General features: G+C 40.4%; 1 protein-coding gene across 11 annotated transcripts in view; it reads right to left on the bottom strand.

The window, feature by feature from the left end:
- The window catches only part of Myo3a (myosin IIIA), a 180,717-nt gene that overhangs the window by 10,731 nt on the left and 151,362 nt on the right, over nt 1–18,624 (bottom strand). For 9 of the 11 annotated variants that reach the window (XM_063238033.1, XM_063238034.1, XM_063238026.1 and 6 more), the window contains 5 exons: nt 17,111–17,231; nt 14,448–15,348; nt 12,643–12,787; nt 2,381–2,487; nt 3–43 (listed from right to left, as the gene is read on the bottom strand). In XM_063238033.1, the coding sequence (XP_063094103.1) occupies nt 3–43; nt 2,381–2,487; nt 12,643–12,787; nt 14,448–15,348; nt 17,111–17,231 (1,315 nt within the window). Of the gene's footprint in view, nt 1–2; nt 44–2,380; nt 2,488–2,637; nt 6,615–12,642; nt 12,788–14,447; nt 16,793–17,110; nt 17,232–18,624 lie in introns of those variants that run through there. The other 2 variants (XR_010043797.1, XM_063238035.1) reach the window with 2 other exon arrangements.

Here is an 18,624-nt window from a genome sequence, read left to right as displayed (position 1 = left end):
ACCTGTCTTTTCTTGGTCTTCGTTTTTCTTCCTGGATTGACTTCTAAAGGGAATAGAAGAATTTAAAAAGATCTAGTACATGGTAATATGTAATGATAATTTAATTATGATTTTAAGAAAAGATAAGAGGGAGCAATCAGGATAACAGATGACCAACCTGTAAATGTGTTAATTTGATAATTCACAAAAGACTATGTAGTATGTGATTCTATACAATGACCCAAAGAGGCAGAAAGTGATCACCTAGGATTTGGGGTTGTAGGGGGTACTGGGGGGTGGCTGCCAATGGGCAGAAATTTTTTGGAGTGATAAAAATGTTGTAAAATTGATTGTGGTGATTGTTGTAGTAAGTGACATCTAGTTGTATATTTTAAGTGGTGCCTTTTATGGCACGTGACTCACATCTCAACAATGCTATATGCATCCACCCATGTATAGACATGTCTATCCACGTAGAACATGTACATGGATATAGAAAATGTAAAAACATAGGCAGTTAGAGACAAAGATTCAGAAATCAGCAGTAATTGAGGTCAGAATAGCTGATGAAAATGTCCAAAGAAAATGAAGACAGGAGACTCTGAGAGAGAGAGAGAGAGAGAGAGAGAGAGAGAGAGAGAGAGAGAGAGAGAGAACAGAGAGACAGAGAGAGGGAGAGAAAGAGACAGAGGAGAGAGACAGGAAGAAAGAGAGACAGAGATAGAGACAGAGACAGAGAGAAAGACAGAGATAGAGATAGACAGAGAGAGGCACAGAGAGAAACAAACAGAGGCAACAGACAGGGAGAAAGAGAGAGAGAGAGAGAAGAGGGAAAGACAGAGAGAGAGACACAGAGAGACAGAGGCAAGAGACAGGGAGAAAGAGAGAGAGACAACTTTATTGTTGGTGTGGGAGGGCTGCTGGAGACTGCAAGAACCTGCAAAAAAGGGGGAATTGGGAATGGTTTTTCAGAGTTGGGCTGGGGGTGAAGACTTAGGTGGTTGTGAAGTCTTAAGATTGGAGAGGTCTTGGTGCATGCATGAAAAGGGAACAGGAGGTTTATTTCTGGAACTACAGGAATGCACAAGTTACTTCTGGAGAGATGTGCTGCAGTTTTTTGGGGTCTGGTGCTAAGTTGGGCTGATGCCATATTAGAGTTAGCTATGCCCCAGGCTAGCAGAACCCATCGACATACAAGCTTTGTTTTCTGCCATCAAGGGAAAAACTTGTTTGTAATACATTGTGGGTTCCAGTATATTCTTCTCCAGGTTCCCCATAGGTATAGAAGTTCTGCTGGCAATGTGATAATGGAGAGCAGGAGACTGATTGAGTGCTACAAATGGAGGGGCCATTGGGTGCAAAGGACCAGGGTTCAGGAGAAGGTGCTGCTCACTGGCAAGGTTTTGAGCAGTTAACTGTGGTGAGTTGAAATAGAGGGGCAAGAGAGGAGGCGGAAAATCAGTCCCAAGTCCAACACTCAGAGTCTTAGTAGGAATATGGAATTAGTTTCTCAGCCATTCATTGGACTATCAATAGCAAGGAAGAAACATACTGAAATTTACCATTTGGAGACATTTCTTGACGCAGCCTGAGGAGGATGGGATTAGAAACAGCTAGGTGGGGCAAGAGATAGTCCAAATGAGAAACAATGATGGTATGAAACAGGGTATTTGCTGAGAGAATGACTGAAGTGAGTGAGTGCAGGTAGAAGCTCCAGCTCAGAGCAAATGATCTAGGTGCTCAGTTTTGGAAACTTAGCGGGTGACAGTGGCATTCATGGACAACAGGGATATGAGAAGCAGGGCGGCCTAGCAGGGTGATCTTGATGAGTTCTCATGCTGCACACCGAGTGCAGCCAAGAGACCTTAATAACATGATGTCCTTGAAACAATGGCTAAGACACGCTTATCTGTGTCTCAGATCCTTGATCTGCACAACATGGCCACAACACTATGGGCTGGCTCTAGAATTGGCCTGTTCCTTATGAACACGCTTCCTTCTAGGTATGGGATTTACCTGATGTTTAGCACATACTCACTTTTCTCTTTTGCTTCTTTTGTCTGTCATTATGACCATTTACTTTAAAGTTCCTGTCTGGAAAGACCCCTCTTTGGAGAGCTCTCACCATGACAGATTTCCTTTTTGAGACTGGTATTTGCCTATAAGTTCAGGTTACTGATAGCAGAGAAAGCTTCTGGGAGGACATCGTGGGGACGTGACTGTGGGACAAGCCCAGAGTGTGGGGAAGAAGCTCTGGGCAAGCACAGTGCCCACATGGCCTACTGAGGAGGAGAGAACCCCAAAAGTGTCTCTGTTGCTGGCTGGCCTTGCAGCACCATCTCCAAACTGGGCTTTGGAGGCTCCAGTGGCTCCCATCTGATGATAAGAGCAAGCCACTTACATGGAGTAGGTAATAGTACGTGGAGTCCTCCGGGTTATTTAATGTTTTGGGCTTCCGGGGTCTTCTTGGGGGTCTCAGAAATTTCGACTCTTCTCCTTTAGAGATACCTGTAAGAAGATAATCATAGACAAGTGTTTAATTACCAAGACTATTATCATGTAAGTTTCCTTTCAAGGTAAATAAGAAACTGTGGACACACAACTGACACTAATGATGGAAGAAAGAGGAAACACCTGTATCCCCAATCCAACCCTTACCGTATTCCTTACCACACAGCTTCCTCCAGCTGTCTGGTGGTTAGGGCTTTTGGAGTGAAGAGGGAGAAAAGGGAAGGAGAGTTTGGTGATGTAGAATAGGGTACAGCACAGGTACAGGATGAATGAAGAGTCAAATTTGGCAGAATTTCAAAAGGCTTGAACATTAACAGAATCTCTGCTGTCCCTTCTCTCTGCCTCCCACCAGATGCAGGCAGCTAGTGGCCCATGCATCCAATCAGTGAGGGATTTCATCTTCCAGTACTATCATGCATCCAATCAGTGAGGGGATTTCATCTCCCAGTACTATCTTGCATCCAATCAGTGAGGGGATTTCATCTTCCAGTACTATCTTGCACATTATGGCCTGAACTGAGAGGCTGCTACACACTTGCAGGGCTGACACTTATGTAAGAGACCTAAATTATTCTTTACTCACACTAAGAACCTCAGTTCTCAGTATTGATCAATAAAACAATGTATTTTTCATCCTTTCTTGCTCTGCTAATCTAGGGAAATCCTTAAAACAGAAACACTGCTATAGATCTTTGAGGGATATGCATGCTTCGTTGTTTGTGTTCCTCATGTATTTATGGACCGACAGGGCTCTCACTGAGCATCTTTGTCTGTTTTCCAAGGTTTTTGACCACCTCACATGCCGACTGTTTTTATACAGGAATGGCTGCTTGACTGACACATCAGGGTCAGGGTGAGAGATGAGTACTGGTGCTCGTGGCACAAGGGCTACATTTAACAGATACCAGATCATGCATTTTTTGGCAGGATTTTAAGAGCAGTGTAATAGGAGATGCAATAAAATTATGGTGGATGTTTAAAGACAATTGTTACAGTACAAAGCACATTACTATTAATCTATTTAAAAAACTCCCCCTCAGAACACACTTGTCCCATTATTCTTGCCACTTTCTGAAACAGTTCTGGAAACCCTCTTTCTTGAGATTCTTTAGTTGTACTGTCCTGTCTACCTGGATGGGCTGAATCAATTCAAAATCATTTACCTTCGTTTTGACACTGGGGAAGAGCCAGATCCAGCGAGAAGCTGAATGCGGAGACACCACCTGTTTTTATGAGCCTGCCTTTGGAATGGCTGACACCGGTCAGGAGCACCCACATATGTTTACCATGTTAGTAATGATATTCATGAAAAAGAACTTCCAGAATTGCTTTTCAAAGTGGTGACAGTGATGTGTTAAGTATGTTCAAAGCAGCAAGATAAAGTATTTTGAGTAGCATTAATGGTAATTTTTTTTTACAGTAACACATTTTAATTTAACAATTTAAATATTTACTGAGTATTCTGATCACATTCCATGGATCATTATATGTAAATAACTGTGCCTGGCAGTGGTCATGTGGAACAGGGTGCTACAGCTTCAAGGAGGATGACGATTCATCAATCTTTAACTTTCTCATCTCATGCTGAATCTACTAGACCCACATATTCTGCACAATAGCATTAGTATCCTAACGTCCCCAACGCATTCCTTTCTAGCTTTATGGGAAATCTCTGGATGACAGTGGAGATCAGCTGGTAGGCGTACTCTGTAAAAGGGTAATACATGGAGTAATGCTAGTCACAGGATGGCAACATAATCGTATGTGACTGTCCTTTTCTGAGAAAAACAAAAGAAAATCAGGTACAGTATTTGTTAATGAGACCACATTAACAGAGGTTAGTAATACAGTGAGAAGTTTTCTAACCCATCTCTGGAAGTTTGTCTCCCATTATCTCTCTTCTTTATCCACAGGAATAGAAAAAGGTGGTATAGGACCAGCTAGCTGAGCCCCTTCTGGGTCCTTTTACAGACTGTGGCAGGCACAAGGTGGTAAATCTTTAATTTCTGCCACCATCATAAAGAGTGCTCTTTCTTCTTTCCCTTCCCATCATTTATCATCTCTAACAGTGCTGTTAAAGAGCTTTTATTGGCTCTTGCAAAGTTTTATCATTTTGAAAGTGAATTGTTTATATTCACTTATATTCCAGTCTGAATGGTAAAAAACATAAAAAAGATAGAATCAGGTTATTATATATTTTTAGGAACACTTGAAAGTAGCCTATAAACAAATCTTGACTTTAATATTTAAAATGTGAATTAAAATACCAGAACATTATTACTGTAACACAAATTAAACTGAAGATGAGAAAAGATCTGAGTAAATGTCATGAAAGGATAAAAAAAATTTGAGAACTAGGGACCTCTTGATTTTGTCTCCGTTTTATCCTTGACCCTTATTGAATCAGATTTCCACACAAAAACTACTGACAGTGCCTTCTACAAGGTCAAGGATGCCTGGCGTGGGTAAGTCTGGAGCCCCTTTATCTGCTGTTATCATCTCTGACCTCTTTGTCAAACATCCTTTGCTTTCACTGCTGAGTCTGTTTCTGAAGGCAGTCACCTTAGCTTACATGTTTGTATGTGGCCAGCACTTAAGGGAATACTCGACAAAAATAAGCAATTAATCAGTTTGCTACCCAAGCAGATTATGGAGCACAAGCCTATAGTTTCAGCACTCTCAGAGGCTGAGGGGGAAGGACTGCACATGTGAGCCCAGCCTGGAACAGTTTAGTGACTTAGTGAGGCCCAGTCTCAAAATAAAAAACAGAAAAGGACTGGGGATGTAATTCAGGGCACAGGCCCCGGGTTCACTCCCCAGTGCTGGGGGAAAAATGCTTTCTGGATGAGGATGAGACCTTCTTCCCCTTGCCTCTCGGACTGAGCAGGTTCCCCCTCCTTCATTCCTGCCACCTCAGCCCGAGACTTCAGTGATCCAGTGCTGGTCTTTTTTCTTCATCTAAGATTCCAGTCACTGCACACTCAGGGACAACAATGTTTATATCTTCTAGGTTCAAAATGTTGGTGGCACCTTTCGTTTATTCTTTTTCATTTACTTTAGATAAGCAACTAGCAATTTCTGCCAATTTTTAACACTTTCTTTGAAATATGTAATGTTTATCTACTATTTCTTCTCAGTTATTGCTGCTACCACTCTGGGCCAGATCAGTCCTTTAAAAATTATGGAAGAGCCTTAATCTGGTTTCTAGGCTTTATTTCACCAACGAAAACATGATTTTTCATTCCTTAAATTCCGTTTCATTTATGAAACCTAATTTCAAAAAAAAATTAAAAATGTTGATTGTCACCTTTTTTTTTTTCAAGTTAAACTTCTGCGAGGTCCAGGTCATTTACAACATCAGTGGTTTACTTTATCTCCCACCTTACCTCTGAACCCATACACTGGTCAGTCCAGGTACCTCACTGGTATCCTGCCACACCATGTAGATAGCTGCAACTCTGCTTGCCCTCATTTCTTCATAGTAAAGCACCTCACAGCCTGGCTGACCCTTAAACATCCTTCAATGCCTGGATCTGGTACCACCTCTTTGGTGACTTTCACTGTCCACTGAACTTGCTGTCATTGGATGCTAATGGTACTTACTGATTGTACTAGTTGGTTGAAATCTTTATGGTCCTCATTGGTTCATCTCAGAATTCACATTCTGAAGTCTTTTAGTTTTGCTTTTTGAGGCAGTCTCACTATGCAGTTCAGGCTGGCCTAAACTCACTATTTAGCCCAGACTGGCCCCAAACTCAAGGTGATCCTCCTGCCTCAGCCTCCAAGTGAGGGGACTATAGGTGTGCAACACCATACCTGACTCCACATTTTGAAGTCTTAACCGTACCTCAGAATGTGACTGTTTTTAGAGACTGGATCTTTAAGGAAGTAACTGAGATCAAATGAAGTCATTAGAGTCCATGCAATTTGGATAGTATTTTCATAAAGAGAGAAAATCAGGACATGGACATATGCACAGAGAAAGGACCATGTGAATACCTGGGCAAGATGGCCATCTACAAGCCATGGAGAGATATCTTGGAGGAAATCAACCATGGTGACACTTTGGTTTTAGACTTGGAAGAAATAAATTTCTGTTGTCCAGCCACTCAGTCAGCGGTACCCTGTTATGGTAGCATTGGAAAAGTGATATAAAATATAACTCCATACTTCTTTCTATTTATACCTATGATGTTCTAAACATGAGGAACAGAAATTTTGGGCAGTGGAGATCTTTCCTTGCTCCTGATGTCCCATCTCCATGGGCAGCCCAGGGATAGGTATAGCACTGGTGGTGGCCAGGAGAGGTGTCTGGAGGTGCTAAGAGATCATTTCCATCTTGGCTTGGAGGCTCAGAACTGAGTGAAAAGCACATACTCTATATACTTTCTGTTAACTGGATCGCCAAATTAGTACATGCATCAAAATTAATTCCTGATGCTTTAAAGATAAGTGCAAATAAAAGGACCGATACAACATTTATTTGAAAAAAATTGAGGGAAATTCACGAACAATCAAAAGGTATAAACATCTTAATTAAAGTTCAGAAGTCATAAAAGAAGTTACACAGTGTGTCTATAAAAATAGATGAGGGGCTGGCGATGTAGGGCAGGGCAGCTGTTCGGCAGGTGTGAGGCCCTGGGTTCAAGCCTCCATTCTGCAAAACAACAAAGTTTTTATACGGCGGTGAAATTAAAAGACACGTGATAAACATGGAAAATGGTATTTTTAGCACAGAAGACAAATAAATGGCTGGAGTTTTTAGTATACAAAGAGTGGAAACAAAAGTGTGCAAGAGTGTGCGGACTAACAGAAAAATTGGACACCTATATAATAAGGAAGTTCAGGATACCCAAATTAAAAAGGAAATAGGTATGGGAAGGCACCTAAACCAACAAGAAGACAAAAAATGTAAGTTAAAATAATCATGAGGTATCATTTTACTCCAGGCAGATTAAAAAAGATTAAAAAGAAAGGTAACAGATACAGTATCAGAACAAATGTGGCCTCACAGATTGTTGCAGGAAAGATCAACTATCAAAACCTTTTAGAAATGCAAACTATCAAAAGCAAAAATACCTTTCAGCTCAATAATTTTAACTCGAAACGTTTAGCCCATAAAATATAAATCCCAGCACACAAGAATATTTTTGGTATTACTATAATTTTTTTCCAGAACTCAGAATTGAACCCAGAGTCTCATATATGCTAGGCAAGCACTCTACCTTCATGCTACATCCCTATTATTTTCTCAAAAAATTTTTTGATTCTGGGTTTAAGTTGCTCAGGTTGGCCTTGTAGGTATCTTGGCCTAATAAGTTTCTGGGATAACAAGTGGGCAGCATTGAGTACAGCCAACAATTTTCACAGTAGCAGAAACAGAAGAAGGAGAGGGAGAAGGAGAAGGAGAAGGAAGAGAAGGAGGAGGAAGAGGAGAAGGAGAAGGAGCAGCAGTGGCAGCAGCAGAACAAGAAGCAGAAGCAGAAGCAGAAGAGGAAGAGGAGGAGGAGGAGGAGGAGGAGGAGGAGGAGGAGGAGGAGGAGGAGGAGGAGGAGAAGGAGGACACTGATTTTCAAGAGCAAATTTTCCACGAGTTTATCAGCATGCAAACATTTCAGAGTAGCTTATGCTTATTTTGCCCCTGTACCAGCTCTCTGAATTTCTATTTCTTTGAGGGACCATAAGCCATCATCTTATCCCCTTAATTACAAAAGTGACATAAACATTTATAATCACAAATTATCAGCAGCATATCAATGTTGTCACTAGCAAAATTAGGTTTGTGGATATTTTGTGTATTATTCATGATAAATATTAGCTTGCAAAGGTTATAGCCAGAAGGCAAGACCCTTATTTTGTAGCCTGGTAATTTCCTTAAGAGTTTTAATCAATCAAAAATGCAAACTTTTTTGATAATGAATTGACATGTCAAAATTTTACATTCAGATGACAGAAGACATATTTAAAACTCATTGTCAATGTTTCCTTTAGAAAATATTACACTATTATTCTAATTTTTATAATTACACTATTTTACTTAATATAGGCAGAATATAATTTGCATAAGTATCACTTGTCTAAACCAGTTATTAGTAGAAGTGCACTTATGTTATAAGATTTAAAGAAATCAAGTTTTTAGTGTTTGTAAATTTCCATTACCTCTTGGTAGTCTGTCACTTTCAAGTAACGCAGTGACCTACAAGGAATCTTAGAAAGGGGACATTTTCATTTTGCGCATTAAAGGCAGACTTGGTCATGGCTGCAACCTGCCTTCCAGAAGCTGCAGCTTCTACCTTTTACCTCGTCTGCCCTTCAGCCAAGCCAGCATCCCTAACCTCAAGGACAGCATCCAGGCTCTAAGCTTGAGGTGCTCTCTTCATTCCCAAATGTTCCTCTCTGCTTTCAATATCCTCACTTCTTTTGCTCACAGAGTTCTGCTCAGTTCTGGTCATTGCCCTGGGATTACCTCTTGCTTGGCCTGTGTACTGTCTGCATTCTTTGGACCTGACCTGAGGCGAAGAGTTAAGGGCAAGTGTTTGTCCTGTCTGAGTGTCCTCAGTACTTGGGGACACTCACCTGTCTAGTGCATCCAGCTTGACATCCTCTACAACCTTCTCAAGAGGTAGCTTTCAGCTCCCACCTCCATTCTGAATTGCACAACTCATTTCTTTAGTTCTTTTCTCTACCAGATAAAAACCAATACCCAGGGTCAGTTTATACCTGTAAATTACCCAGGGGCTTTCAGGTTTTTTTGCCGTTCTCTGATCTGGGTATTTTGCAGTAATACCCAGAGCCCTAAAAATGAAGCTTTTAATTTTAATTACACTCTTAGACTTAGTTAAGATGCTGTTCCCTGGATGCCCTCTATGCCTCTTTTAGTTACATAACAGGAAAAAAGAGGAAGAGAAAGTAACCTTGATTGTGGAGTGAGACCAGCAGATACACACACTGGAAGATCTTGTCTCTTAGACAAGATCACTACCACTAACTCCCATGATCTTCATGGCACTGAGGGCGCTCTTGAGAGCTTTCAAAGGCTAGTTCATCTTATTCTAGACCCTGGTGTAAGATCGCATTCTTACTTCCAGTCATCTTTCAAATATGGGCAGTCTGCCCGAAAGGTATCAGCAGAAGCATATGGCGATACACATGATAATGCTATCTTTTTGGGGGAGTGAGCTAAACACAGTGAGCACATCTGTGTATGACCACACATAGGACCCACGGATGCAGCTGAACAACAAAGACACACATTCACCTGCCTGAAGAATAAAAGAAACCAGGAATGGCTCTTAAGACTCCTGTTTACATTTTGGCTCTTTTCAAATTAAGTATGTCAGTATTTTATCTGAAAAAATACTTAAATATATAAATAGAAGTAAAAGCTTACATAATTTTCCCCTAGAAAGTCAACTGCTAAAGAGTTATTTAATGACTGCTCATAATAATTTTCTTAGATTTGCCCGTTCAGAACACAATAAAAGAACATTTTCAGATTCTATACATGTGACATTTAGTTTTTTCTCTTGTTCTGTTTTACTTTATATCACACAGATAAGAAATTTTGGTTCCTATCAAAGTGAGATAAAATATACCAGTATTTTAAAAAAGCTATTATTCTTCATTAGAGTGTGTCCTGTCCCAATGCAACTGGAAGAGATGTCAACCAAGCTTTCTAAACAGCCTGGCAGCAGAGAGGACACGTGAAATGCACGCTGGCCTGAGCACGCCATCTGCAGAAGCTGTGTCCAGACTGTGACACCAGCGTATTCAGACTCTCAGGATCTGGAAGTGAGGTCAGCAGGAATGGAGAGCTTCTGCCTGGCGGAGAGTGACAGCTGTGTTCTCACTTAGCCTTTCTAGAAATCCTGTCAAGGAACCACCTCACTTGTGGGAAGATTAAGCTGATTTATTTACAGTCCTCCAATTCCGCGCTGGTAATATTTTATCCTGTAGTTAGATTATTCGGTGATTTGCTAAGACTATTTTAAAAAAATGAATTTTAAGGCTATTAATATTCCATATATGAATGTGTCATTACTTGGTAATCCTTTTATTGTCCATATGTTCATGCCTGTTGTGTACATACAAAATGTGATAAAATTCAGTGAATATTTAAATGAAAAATGATAACAATATTGCACATTGCCATTACTCCCCTATCAAACACTCTCCTTCCATTAGAACACTCTTATCCCATCGTCCCTGCCACTTTCTGAAACATTCCTGAACGCCCTCTTTCATGAATGGCTGTAGTTGTGCAGCTGTAGCTACCTTGATGCCCTGAATAGTTTCCAGTGTTCACCTTGCATGGTCATGTTGGCTTTGCAAGAGCCAGAAGACACAGAGCCCCAGATCTGGTAAAGGATGTGGCTGAAGATGTGCTGCTTCAGGTGGCTGGCACTCAGCACGAGTAGTCATTGTACTTTTAATCACACCCCTTAAAGACACTCCTGAGAGAGGGCTTCCAGAATCTTCAGGAAGCAGTAAGAACAATGGGATAACTGTATTAAGAGAGAAGGGAGAGTTTTAAGTTTTAAGAGGGATAAATGGCAGTGTGTCTTGTACTGTAACAAATTTTCAAAATTTAAATATTCACTGGATAGTGTGATGACACTTCATATATTTTTCTTTTTCACCTGATTATCTTCAAAGGCTCTACAGGGAACAAAAAGCCTGTCTGTCTAAACCTGAAAGGTTACAGCCATATCTAATGATGAGTTATAACCTGAGAATTGGTTTCTGATTTCCTTCTTTAATCCACTAAAAACAATGTTAGATGGAAGAATAAAGTGAATAAATTTGATTTTCTAGTGTAATTTGCTGCTTTTCAGGCCTACTCAAAGATCTGCTCATGAGCAGCCTCTATTTCCTCCCAGGAGGCTGTCTCCCACCCCTGTCTCCTCTTCCCAGCTGTGGACTGCAACAAGCAGCTCACACAGGAGTCCTTCCCAGTGCCCACACACTGGACTCTGACACTAAACTCTTCGGTTAACAGCAGAGCCAGAGAGCAGCACAGCAGGGAGGAAAGCATCCCAAAGCCATTTGTTTTGTTTTTAAAGCTGCACCACAATTCTTGTTTTGAAAACAACATGGTAGGATAGCAGATAGAAATAGGAAATATTTTCCTTTCTTCCACATCAAACAAATAGACAAGCTCATCTCAGCATTCTTGCTGCAGAGAAATCTGCAAGGAAGAACTCTGAAGCAGCCTGCGGTCCCTGTGCCCCGCCTGTCCCTGCTCAGGCCTGGATGCCTCACAGAAGTGGTGTCACGTGTCTGGTGAGAGAGCAGAGGGCCTCACAGCAGGCAAGGGAAAACAAATGCAGGTTCTCCCGAGGCCAACAAGGCCAGAGCTAGACTATCTGACCCCTGAGCGACATCTCCTGAAGAGGTAACGAGGCCAGGGAAAGGGGAACTTCCTTTCTGATGCTGCAGGGTCTGGAAGCACAAAGCCTCCCGGTTTGAAGAGGTCATGAGAGCCAGGTGGGATGATAATTCCCCAACAATAACTTCCCAGGACAATGACTTTGGATTACAGGTTATCTGACCCTATCTGTATTAGAGGACCCAGGTGTCTGCATGGCCTGGGGGTGAAGAGGGGTGGAGAGTTTACTGAGACTCAACTCCCTAACAAGTTAGTGCCTTTGGGGCAGAGTGTGACTGGGGTAGATTACAAGACATTTTAATAATGTTATTCTTCTATATGTACATATGGGTTTGAATATCTTAATAGAGATCTGCACCTTATACATATTAACCTGGGCTGTAGACGCTGACTAAAGAAACATAGATATCTAAACATGCTTGCTTTCTGCTACTGAACTTACATCCTGGCAGCTATCTCTAAATAAACATTTTTCATTCCCTTCAGATTCCATATGTCAAATTCCAGTTAAGGTGTAATAAAGGAGAAAAATGTAAAGGAAGAAATCAGGAAAAAAAGGTTGTCAGAGATGGTAGGAAGTGGGTAGAACATTCTGGAAAAAATATGTATAGGTTTATAAGAAATGGAATAGAACAAAGCTCCCCTTCCCCCTAAAAAGGTCAAACACAGTCACCTCAAATCTACCACAGAAAGGAGATGGGAAACAAATAAAGTGCCTGGCACTCCTTTCTCCTTTAGAAATTTTTAGCTCTACTGATTTTTACCTGAGAGGCACTGTGGAGAGAAAACTTGTTTATTCATTGGCTTGTGGTGATAGATGCTCAGATAAACTGGCTTTAGCTGCTGTGACAAAATCACTTCATTCAATTTTTTCTGCAGAATGAAATATTCTTCAGATATCTTGGATATCTACAAAGAAGGTTAAATGTTGGATGGAATCAATACAAAGAATCCGGTAAGGTCCACAGGTACCCAGGGGTCTGATCAACTACTTGCACTCCCTGAGGGGCCCATGTTTTTAATTCAGGACTTACCCTGACCTTTGTACTCAGATCTGACAAAGTCCTCACTTCACATCATGTTCCCCTTTTGTGCTACTTTTCCACCTAATATTTTTCATTCAGAACTGCCAAACAAATCATGCATCCCATCCTGATCAAATCCTGACAGCCGGCCCTGCCCTTTCCACTCTGTTGTGATTGCCATTCTGCTTCTTCGGTCTCAAGGAAGCCCCCCTCCTCCAGTATTCTTAGGTGGACTTCAGGACTGTCTCTTTGGCATCATCCTCTGCTTCTGTACTGTGTGCATTCCAGCTCTGTTGACCTGGCTGTCCTGCTAGGACACATGTGGGACTCCTACTTTTCTGCCTCTAGAACACCAGATCTATATGCACAGGGTAGTATTAGCCAGCTCTCTGTGGATGACTTGATAATTCTTCTCTCAGTGTTTCAGTTGCATAACAGGTCTGGATTCTAACACCTGATTTGATATTTGGACTTAGCAAATGTATGCTAAGGAAAGGAAGGACTATGTATTTGTAAAATTCACTATTTCCAGTGGTTTTTTTTTTTGAACAGGAAAGGGGAAATCAATCCTTAGGAGATCCTACAGGCAGCCAGAGGTTAGAGATGTCTGGACCTCACCTGTAACCCAAGGCAGGGACTGAGGGAAGTTGCTGTGCTTTCTAAAAGGCTAAGTTACTACCGGAGACAAAGGGCGTGGTTTAGGGCCTTAGGGGTATGAGCCATGCCTTCCTGGAACTACCTTAGTTTATCATTTCTTCCATTATTTCCAACACTGTAGACCACCTTAGTAATGCATGCATGTTAGAGGTTATCTGGTTAGTCTTTTACCTTACACAGGATAAAATAAAAAAGCTGATAAAGTTGTTTTCTTACAGTCAAATACCTAGTGGAAACTGGAGCAGACATTTTTACAGGAGCTAGTTCCTGCGATCTCTCCGTGGTACCGATTTGTCAGAGGTGCATGTTTACCAGTGAGAGGCCTAAACCCAACTTCTTCTATAAAGTAGCTGAGACCTGTCTATGACGGGCAGAAGGTATTCTCCAGGAAGCAGTTTTTCCATGTTTTATAACCCACACCATCCATGCCTGCTTATTGTCAGAAGAATTTCATCTTCATCAAATACATCCCTCAGTACAGATTCACATCTAATTTTGACACTACGTTTTTTTAACTAACATTTGAGGCACGGAGAAAGCGTCAGAGTATTTGGAATACTTTAAATTTTTTTAGCAATAACAGAAATCTCAGATACATGAAATTTTGTGTGCTCCAACCCTAGCATTTTAGCATGTAATTTAAGTCAATCTCTAGTGTCCCTTTAGCATAAGACTTTTGTCATATTGTATGCCATTTTTATCACACTGAAATGGTTTAAAAGCTCGCATATATTTAATTAGCAGGATCCTTGATATATTTTTTAAAAGGTCTCATAAACATAGCTGAAACAATAGCTGAACTAATACTAGTTATTAATTGTTTCATTCACTTGTTAGGTAGCTCCCAATGATTTTTACTAGTAAAGAAATTTTTTCACTTTACATACCTGCTCTGAGAAAACTGCCAAATCATATGCTCGTTTTTCTGAAGCTGCCTTTGAGTCTCTGTCATCCTTCATCTTGCTATTACAGATTTCCTCATTTTTTGTGGGACAGGAATACACACCGTGAGTATTTTTTGTTACTTCTGTTGGTTTTGTAAGAACCCTTTGATTCTTAATGGAAGGAGACACACTGTCTTTCCCTAACTGCTGCCTTTGCTGGAAACTGTGGCATTTGCTCTGGATGGACACCCCGGCCAGATCTTCCTTCTCTGGGACTGGCATCGCTGAGTCTGTGTGCCTCTCTTTGGCCATCCCATGCCTTTCATGATCTCTCTCCTGGCCGCACACTGGTGCATTCTGGGTAACTACAAATGTCATATTCTCTTTTTCCTTGCTATTTGTATTTTGGGCAATTGTCTTTTGGCTAAGACTAGGTTCCGAACTTTTTTTCAAAGAAGTCTCACTCCCAGGTAACCAAAGCCCTGGGTTGCTTGGCCTTTCCACTGTGTTCTCCCTTTCTGGATCTGCTGTTTTGAGTTCTACAAAATCCCTTTCCCCTGTGAACTTCTGAGAGTAACTCTGCATCGCAGCGTCCTCTTTCTGTGCTTTCCTTAGATTACTATGTTCTTCGGGGTCTTTGATGTACTGCTGCTTGGGACTTGCACCTGTCCAAGAGTCCCTTACGAGACATGGTTCTTGATTAAACTCTTTTCTATATGTGTTATTCATTTTTTTCCAAGTCTGATATCCTCTGTGGTGATTTTCAACAGTGGCAGTGGCTTCTCCTTTAGATCTAAAGGCAGAAATCTGCCCTATAGGTGGACTCCCTGTATTATTTGGAGTTGGAATGATTGACTCATTGGTAGACATCACATTTTCTGTTTGTTTCTTCACAAAAGATTTCCTGTGTAAAATATATGATATCTGGATTAATAAAAATAAAAAACAAACATTATATCTGAGAATATGATGATACTGAGTTAGAGCTTATCACTGCTTTTGGTAAGAGCTACCTGCAACATAATGCTGGGAGAAAAGCAAAACGGAACAAAGAAACCTCAAAGTAAAAACTTCTGTTTTTTTTCCCAAGACAAAGTCTCTCTATGTAGCTCAGGCTGCCCTTGAACTTATGTAGCCCAGGCTGGCCTTGAGTTTGCGGTGATCATTCTGCCTCAGACTCCTGAATGTTGGGATTATAGGCATATGCCACCATGCCCAGCCCTAGAAACTTTTCGAGTTACTTAATCAAGTGCTTCCCAAAATGATCCCCCTACTCATAACTGTGCTCAAATAAAGAGAAAACTAGTTTCAATGTAGAGTGAGAAACAGGCCAGCATGTAAGGAATTATATTCTAATTTAATGGGGTATCAAAATTCCAGCAATTTAATTTCTTCAAAATACATCTTTTTAAAAAATAGTGATAAGATGTAGAAAGTAAATCTACTTTTGAAAGTAGTAAGCAAAGTGTGTTCATTAGGCTCATGTTTTATACTTTATTAAGCATTGCATTTATTGTTCACAGGAAATAGCTTGCAAATTAAAGTAGTGTCCTTAATATAGTTCATGACTATGTAGTACACTGGGTAGAGTTTTACAGTTGTTAGTTTGCCAATATCCTCCTCAAATAATTTCCCCTGAACTTGATGATAAGGAGGTAATGTTTTCTCAATATCATTTTCCCCCCTTAGACAAGGAGAAAAACCTTATAGCAGCAACGCAGCTATGAACAGTGTGTATAGGAGGAGTTAAAAGGTCACAACTGACTTTCTAATACATGCCTTTGTGAGGTAGGAGTCTTTGGCTCAAAACTTTGAACTTGGCCCAGGAATTCATGTAAAAGTATTGATCTTTGGCAATATGTCTGTGAAGGACTTTTCTTGAGGCAAACTTAAACACACAGAGATTCCATTTTCCTAATTTTATACATCACTTCTTATATCTACTATTGTATTTTTGAGTTTATACTGGGAACACAGCAGGGTCTTAGGAGTTCAGTCAGAAAAGGAGGGGGAGAAGCATGACTTCCCATCATTTTGGTAAGTGACCACGCTAAGCATTTTGAATAATGCCGTAATAGCCATCTCAGAGAACAATTACATTAAAAAAATACAGTCAGAAAAGGTAAGTATGTTGTCTCTAAATAGCCACATTCCAGAAAACCTATCACTTTCGTTTTGAGACTTTAAACGCTGTGCCGCAGTTCCCAGGTCGGTCCAGCTGCAGCTACCTGTCTGAATTCATGACACTCCACCCTGTACTGAGGAAACTACCGGCCACGTGCAATGAAGCTTCCGAGGAGAATCTTCTGTTCTCCAGCCTGGGAAGGACAGGAGACCTCTGGTACCTGCTGGAGAGATCACAGAACTCGAGGTTTCTCTAGATCTCAATTGAGGTTTTCTAGGTCACAGGCGGGGGATCACTTGGGGCAGGGTGAGGGGAAATGAAGGACTGCAGGTAACTGGGAGAAAGGAGAGCTAGGAGTTGCGGAGCCCTGAGGGCGACAGAGTGCAGATCTGGGAAGCAGGCGTGTGCTGTAGTCTCTGGCCTCTCTTCCCTATCCAGCCCCTCCTGTTGCTCTGGGCTTCCCTGGACTAGCTGCTTGTACTGATCTGCCAGAAGTGAAAAACGTTTTTTGACAAATGTGTAAGAGAGGTCATCATTATACCTTTTACTTTCAAAGTTTTTCTCGTATGCAAATTCCTTATCATAAGTCTGAATGGTGACTACTTCTGTGTTCTTCATGTTAATTTCTTTTCTTTGTTTTCTGACTAGATGTCCTCTTGCAGCTGAAACATAAGAGGACTCAGATTAGTGTTAATGATGAGAAACAGAAAAACATTACCAAAACGAGTAGAAACAAGTGGTTCTAACTATCAGTGTGAAGGAGGAAAATGCAATTAAAAATACTAAATAGAATAAGTTTATTTTAAAAATGGGATTCATCAACAAGACTTTTCAGATACAAGCTATGGCAATAGAATCACTAAAGATTATTTTTCAAATTATGGGGAGGACTACAGTGAACCTAAAATGACAGAGATTAGAAAAGTTGATGATCAAATATATACATTTGCTTAAAGCTTGCTAATAGTTACTGTCCTTTTCATGTTCTATGTTAAACTTTTTATGGGAGAAAGTCTTTATGAGCTACGGCTGGACATTTTGGCCAGCCATCTCTGGGGCCACATGTATTTCAGAACTCAGATTAGAAACATGACTTTAGAAGAGTAACATAGAGCACGTACATAGGTTATAACAGCTCCATTTGGGGCAGCATGTTATAATCAAGCTTATTAGTATTCTTCAGAAAAACCAAATATTTTAACTAAGGAGAATGAATAGAGAACTATAAATAACCTCACTTCATATAACATATGTTTCACTGCCAAATGAGTTTTGTAAAACTTTGTTTTTGGAGCCTTATACATTTCAGAATTGTGGGTAAAGAATTAGATACCAAACTATGGAGACAGAATTTTGATGTCTTATTGAGAAGTTAACCAGTTAAAATTCTGAAAGAGGAACCGATAACCCATTACTGATTGACACAACTGAGCCTGGAACATGGATCTCTTCAACGTTAGGTAGCTATTCTGCCCACCACATTGTAGCTCTTCAGGAAGTGGATGTGCGCTATCAGTGGATCATAAAATTGACTTAGTGGGCTCAATCTAGCATCTAAAAATAAAATGGTATAGATTTGAAAAGACAATATTGGAACACACTGTTTGCAGTATATATGTATATGTATATTCGGTTACCAACTGAGATACTTTATTTTTTGTACTGGGAATTGAACTCAGGACCCCATGCTTGTCAGACAAGTGGTGTGCTGCTAAGCTATACTCCTAGCCCCACTTTTTTTTTTAACTATATGTTCAATAAAAAATATTTGAGAGACATTGTATCAAGCCATGCTGGACTCTATTAAATGTCTTAAAGAGAGACAGAAAGCAAAATCCAAAGGCTATTAATATATTTTAATGGAAAATTTGTAAAGTATGGTTATAGATATTATTTCCTGAGAACTAATAAAAAGGGACATACTTTATTAAAATAAAATTTAATTAAGTTGTGAAAAATTATGGCAAGTATGACCTTTGAAATAGAGCAGGAAGTCTTATTGTCCAAAGAATTATAATACTGTATTGATTTTTGAGAATCATAATTAAATCAATT

Source organism: Cavia porcellus, unplaced genomic scaffold (genome assembly GCF_034190915.1).
Source record: "Cavia porcellus strain 051 isolate PalLab524CR breed Dunkin Hartley unplaced genomic scaffold, mCavPor4.1 scaffold_27, whole genome shotgun sequence".
Taxonomy (NCBI): Eukaryota; Metazoa; Chordata; class Mammalia; order Rodentia; family Caviidae; genus Cavia; species Cavia porcellus.
This window is presented reverse-complemented; position numbering and strand designations above follow the sequence as displayed.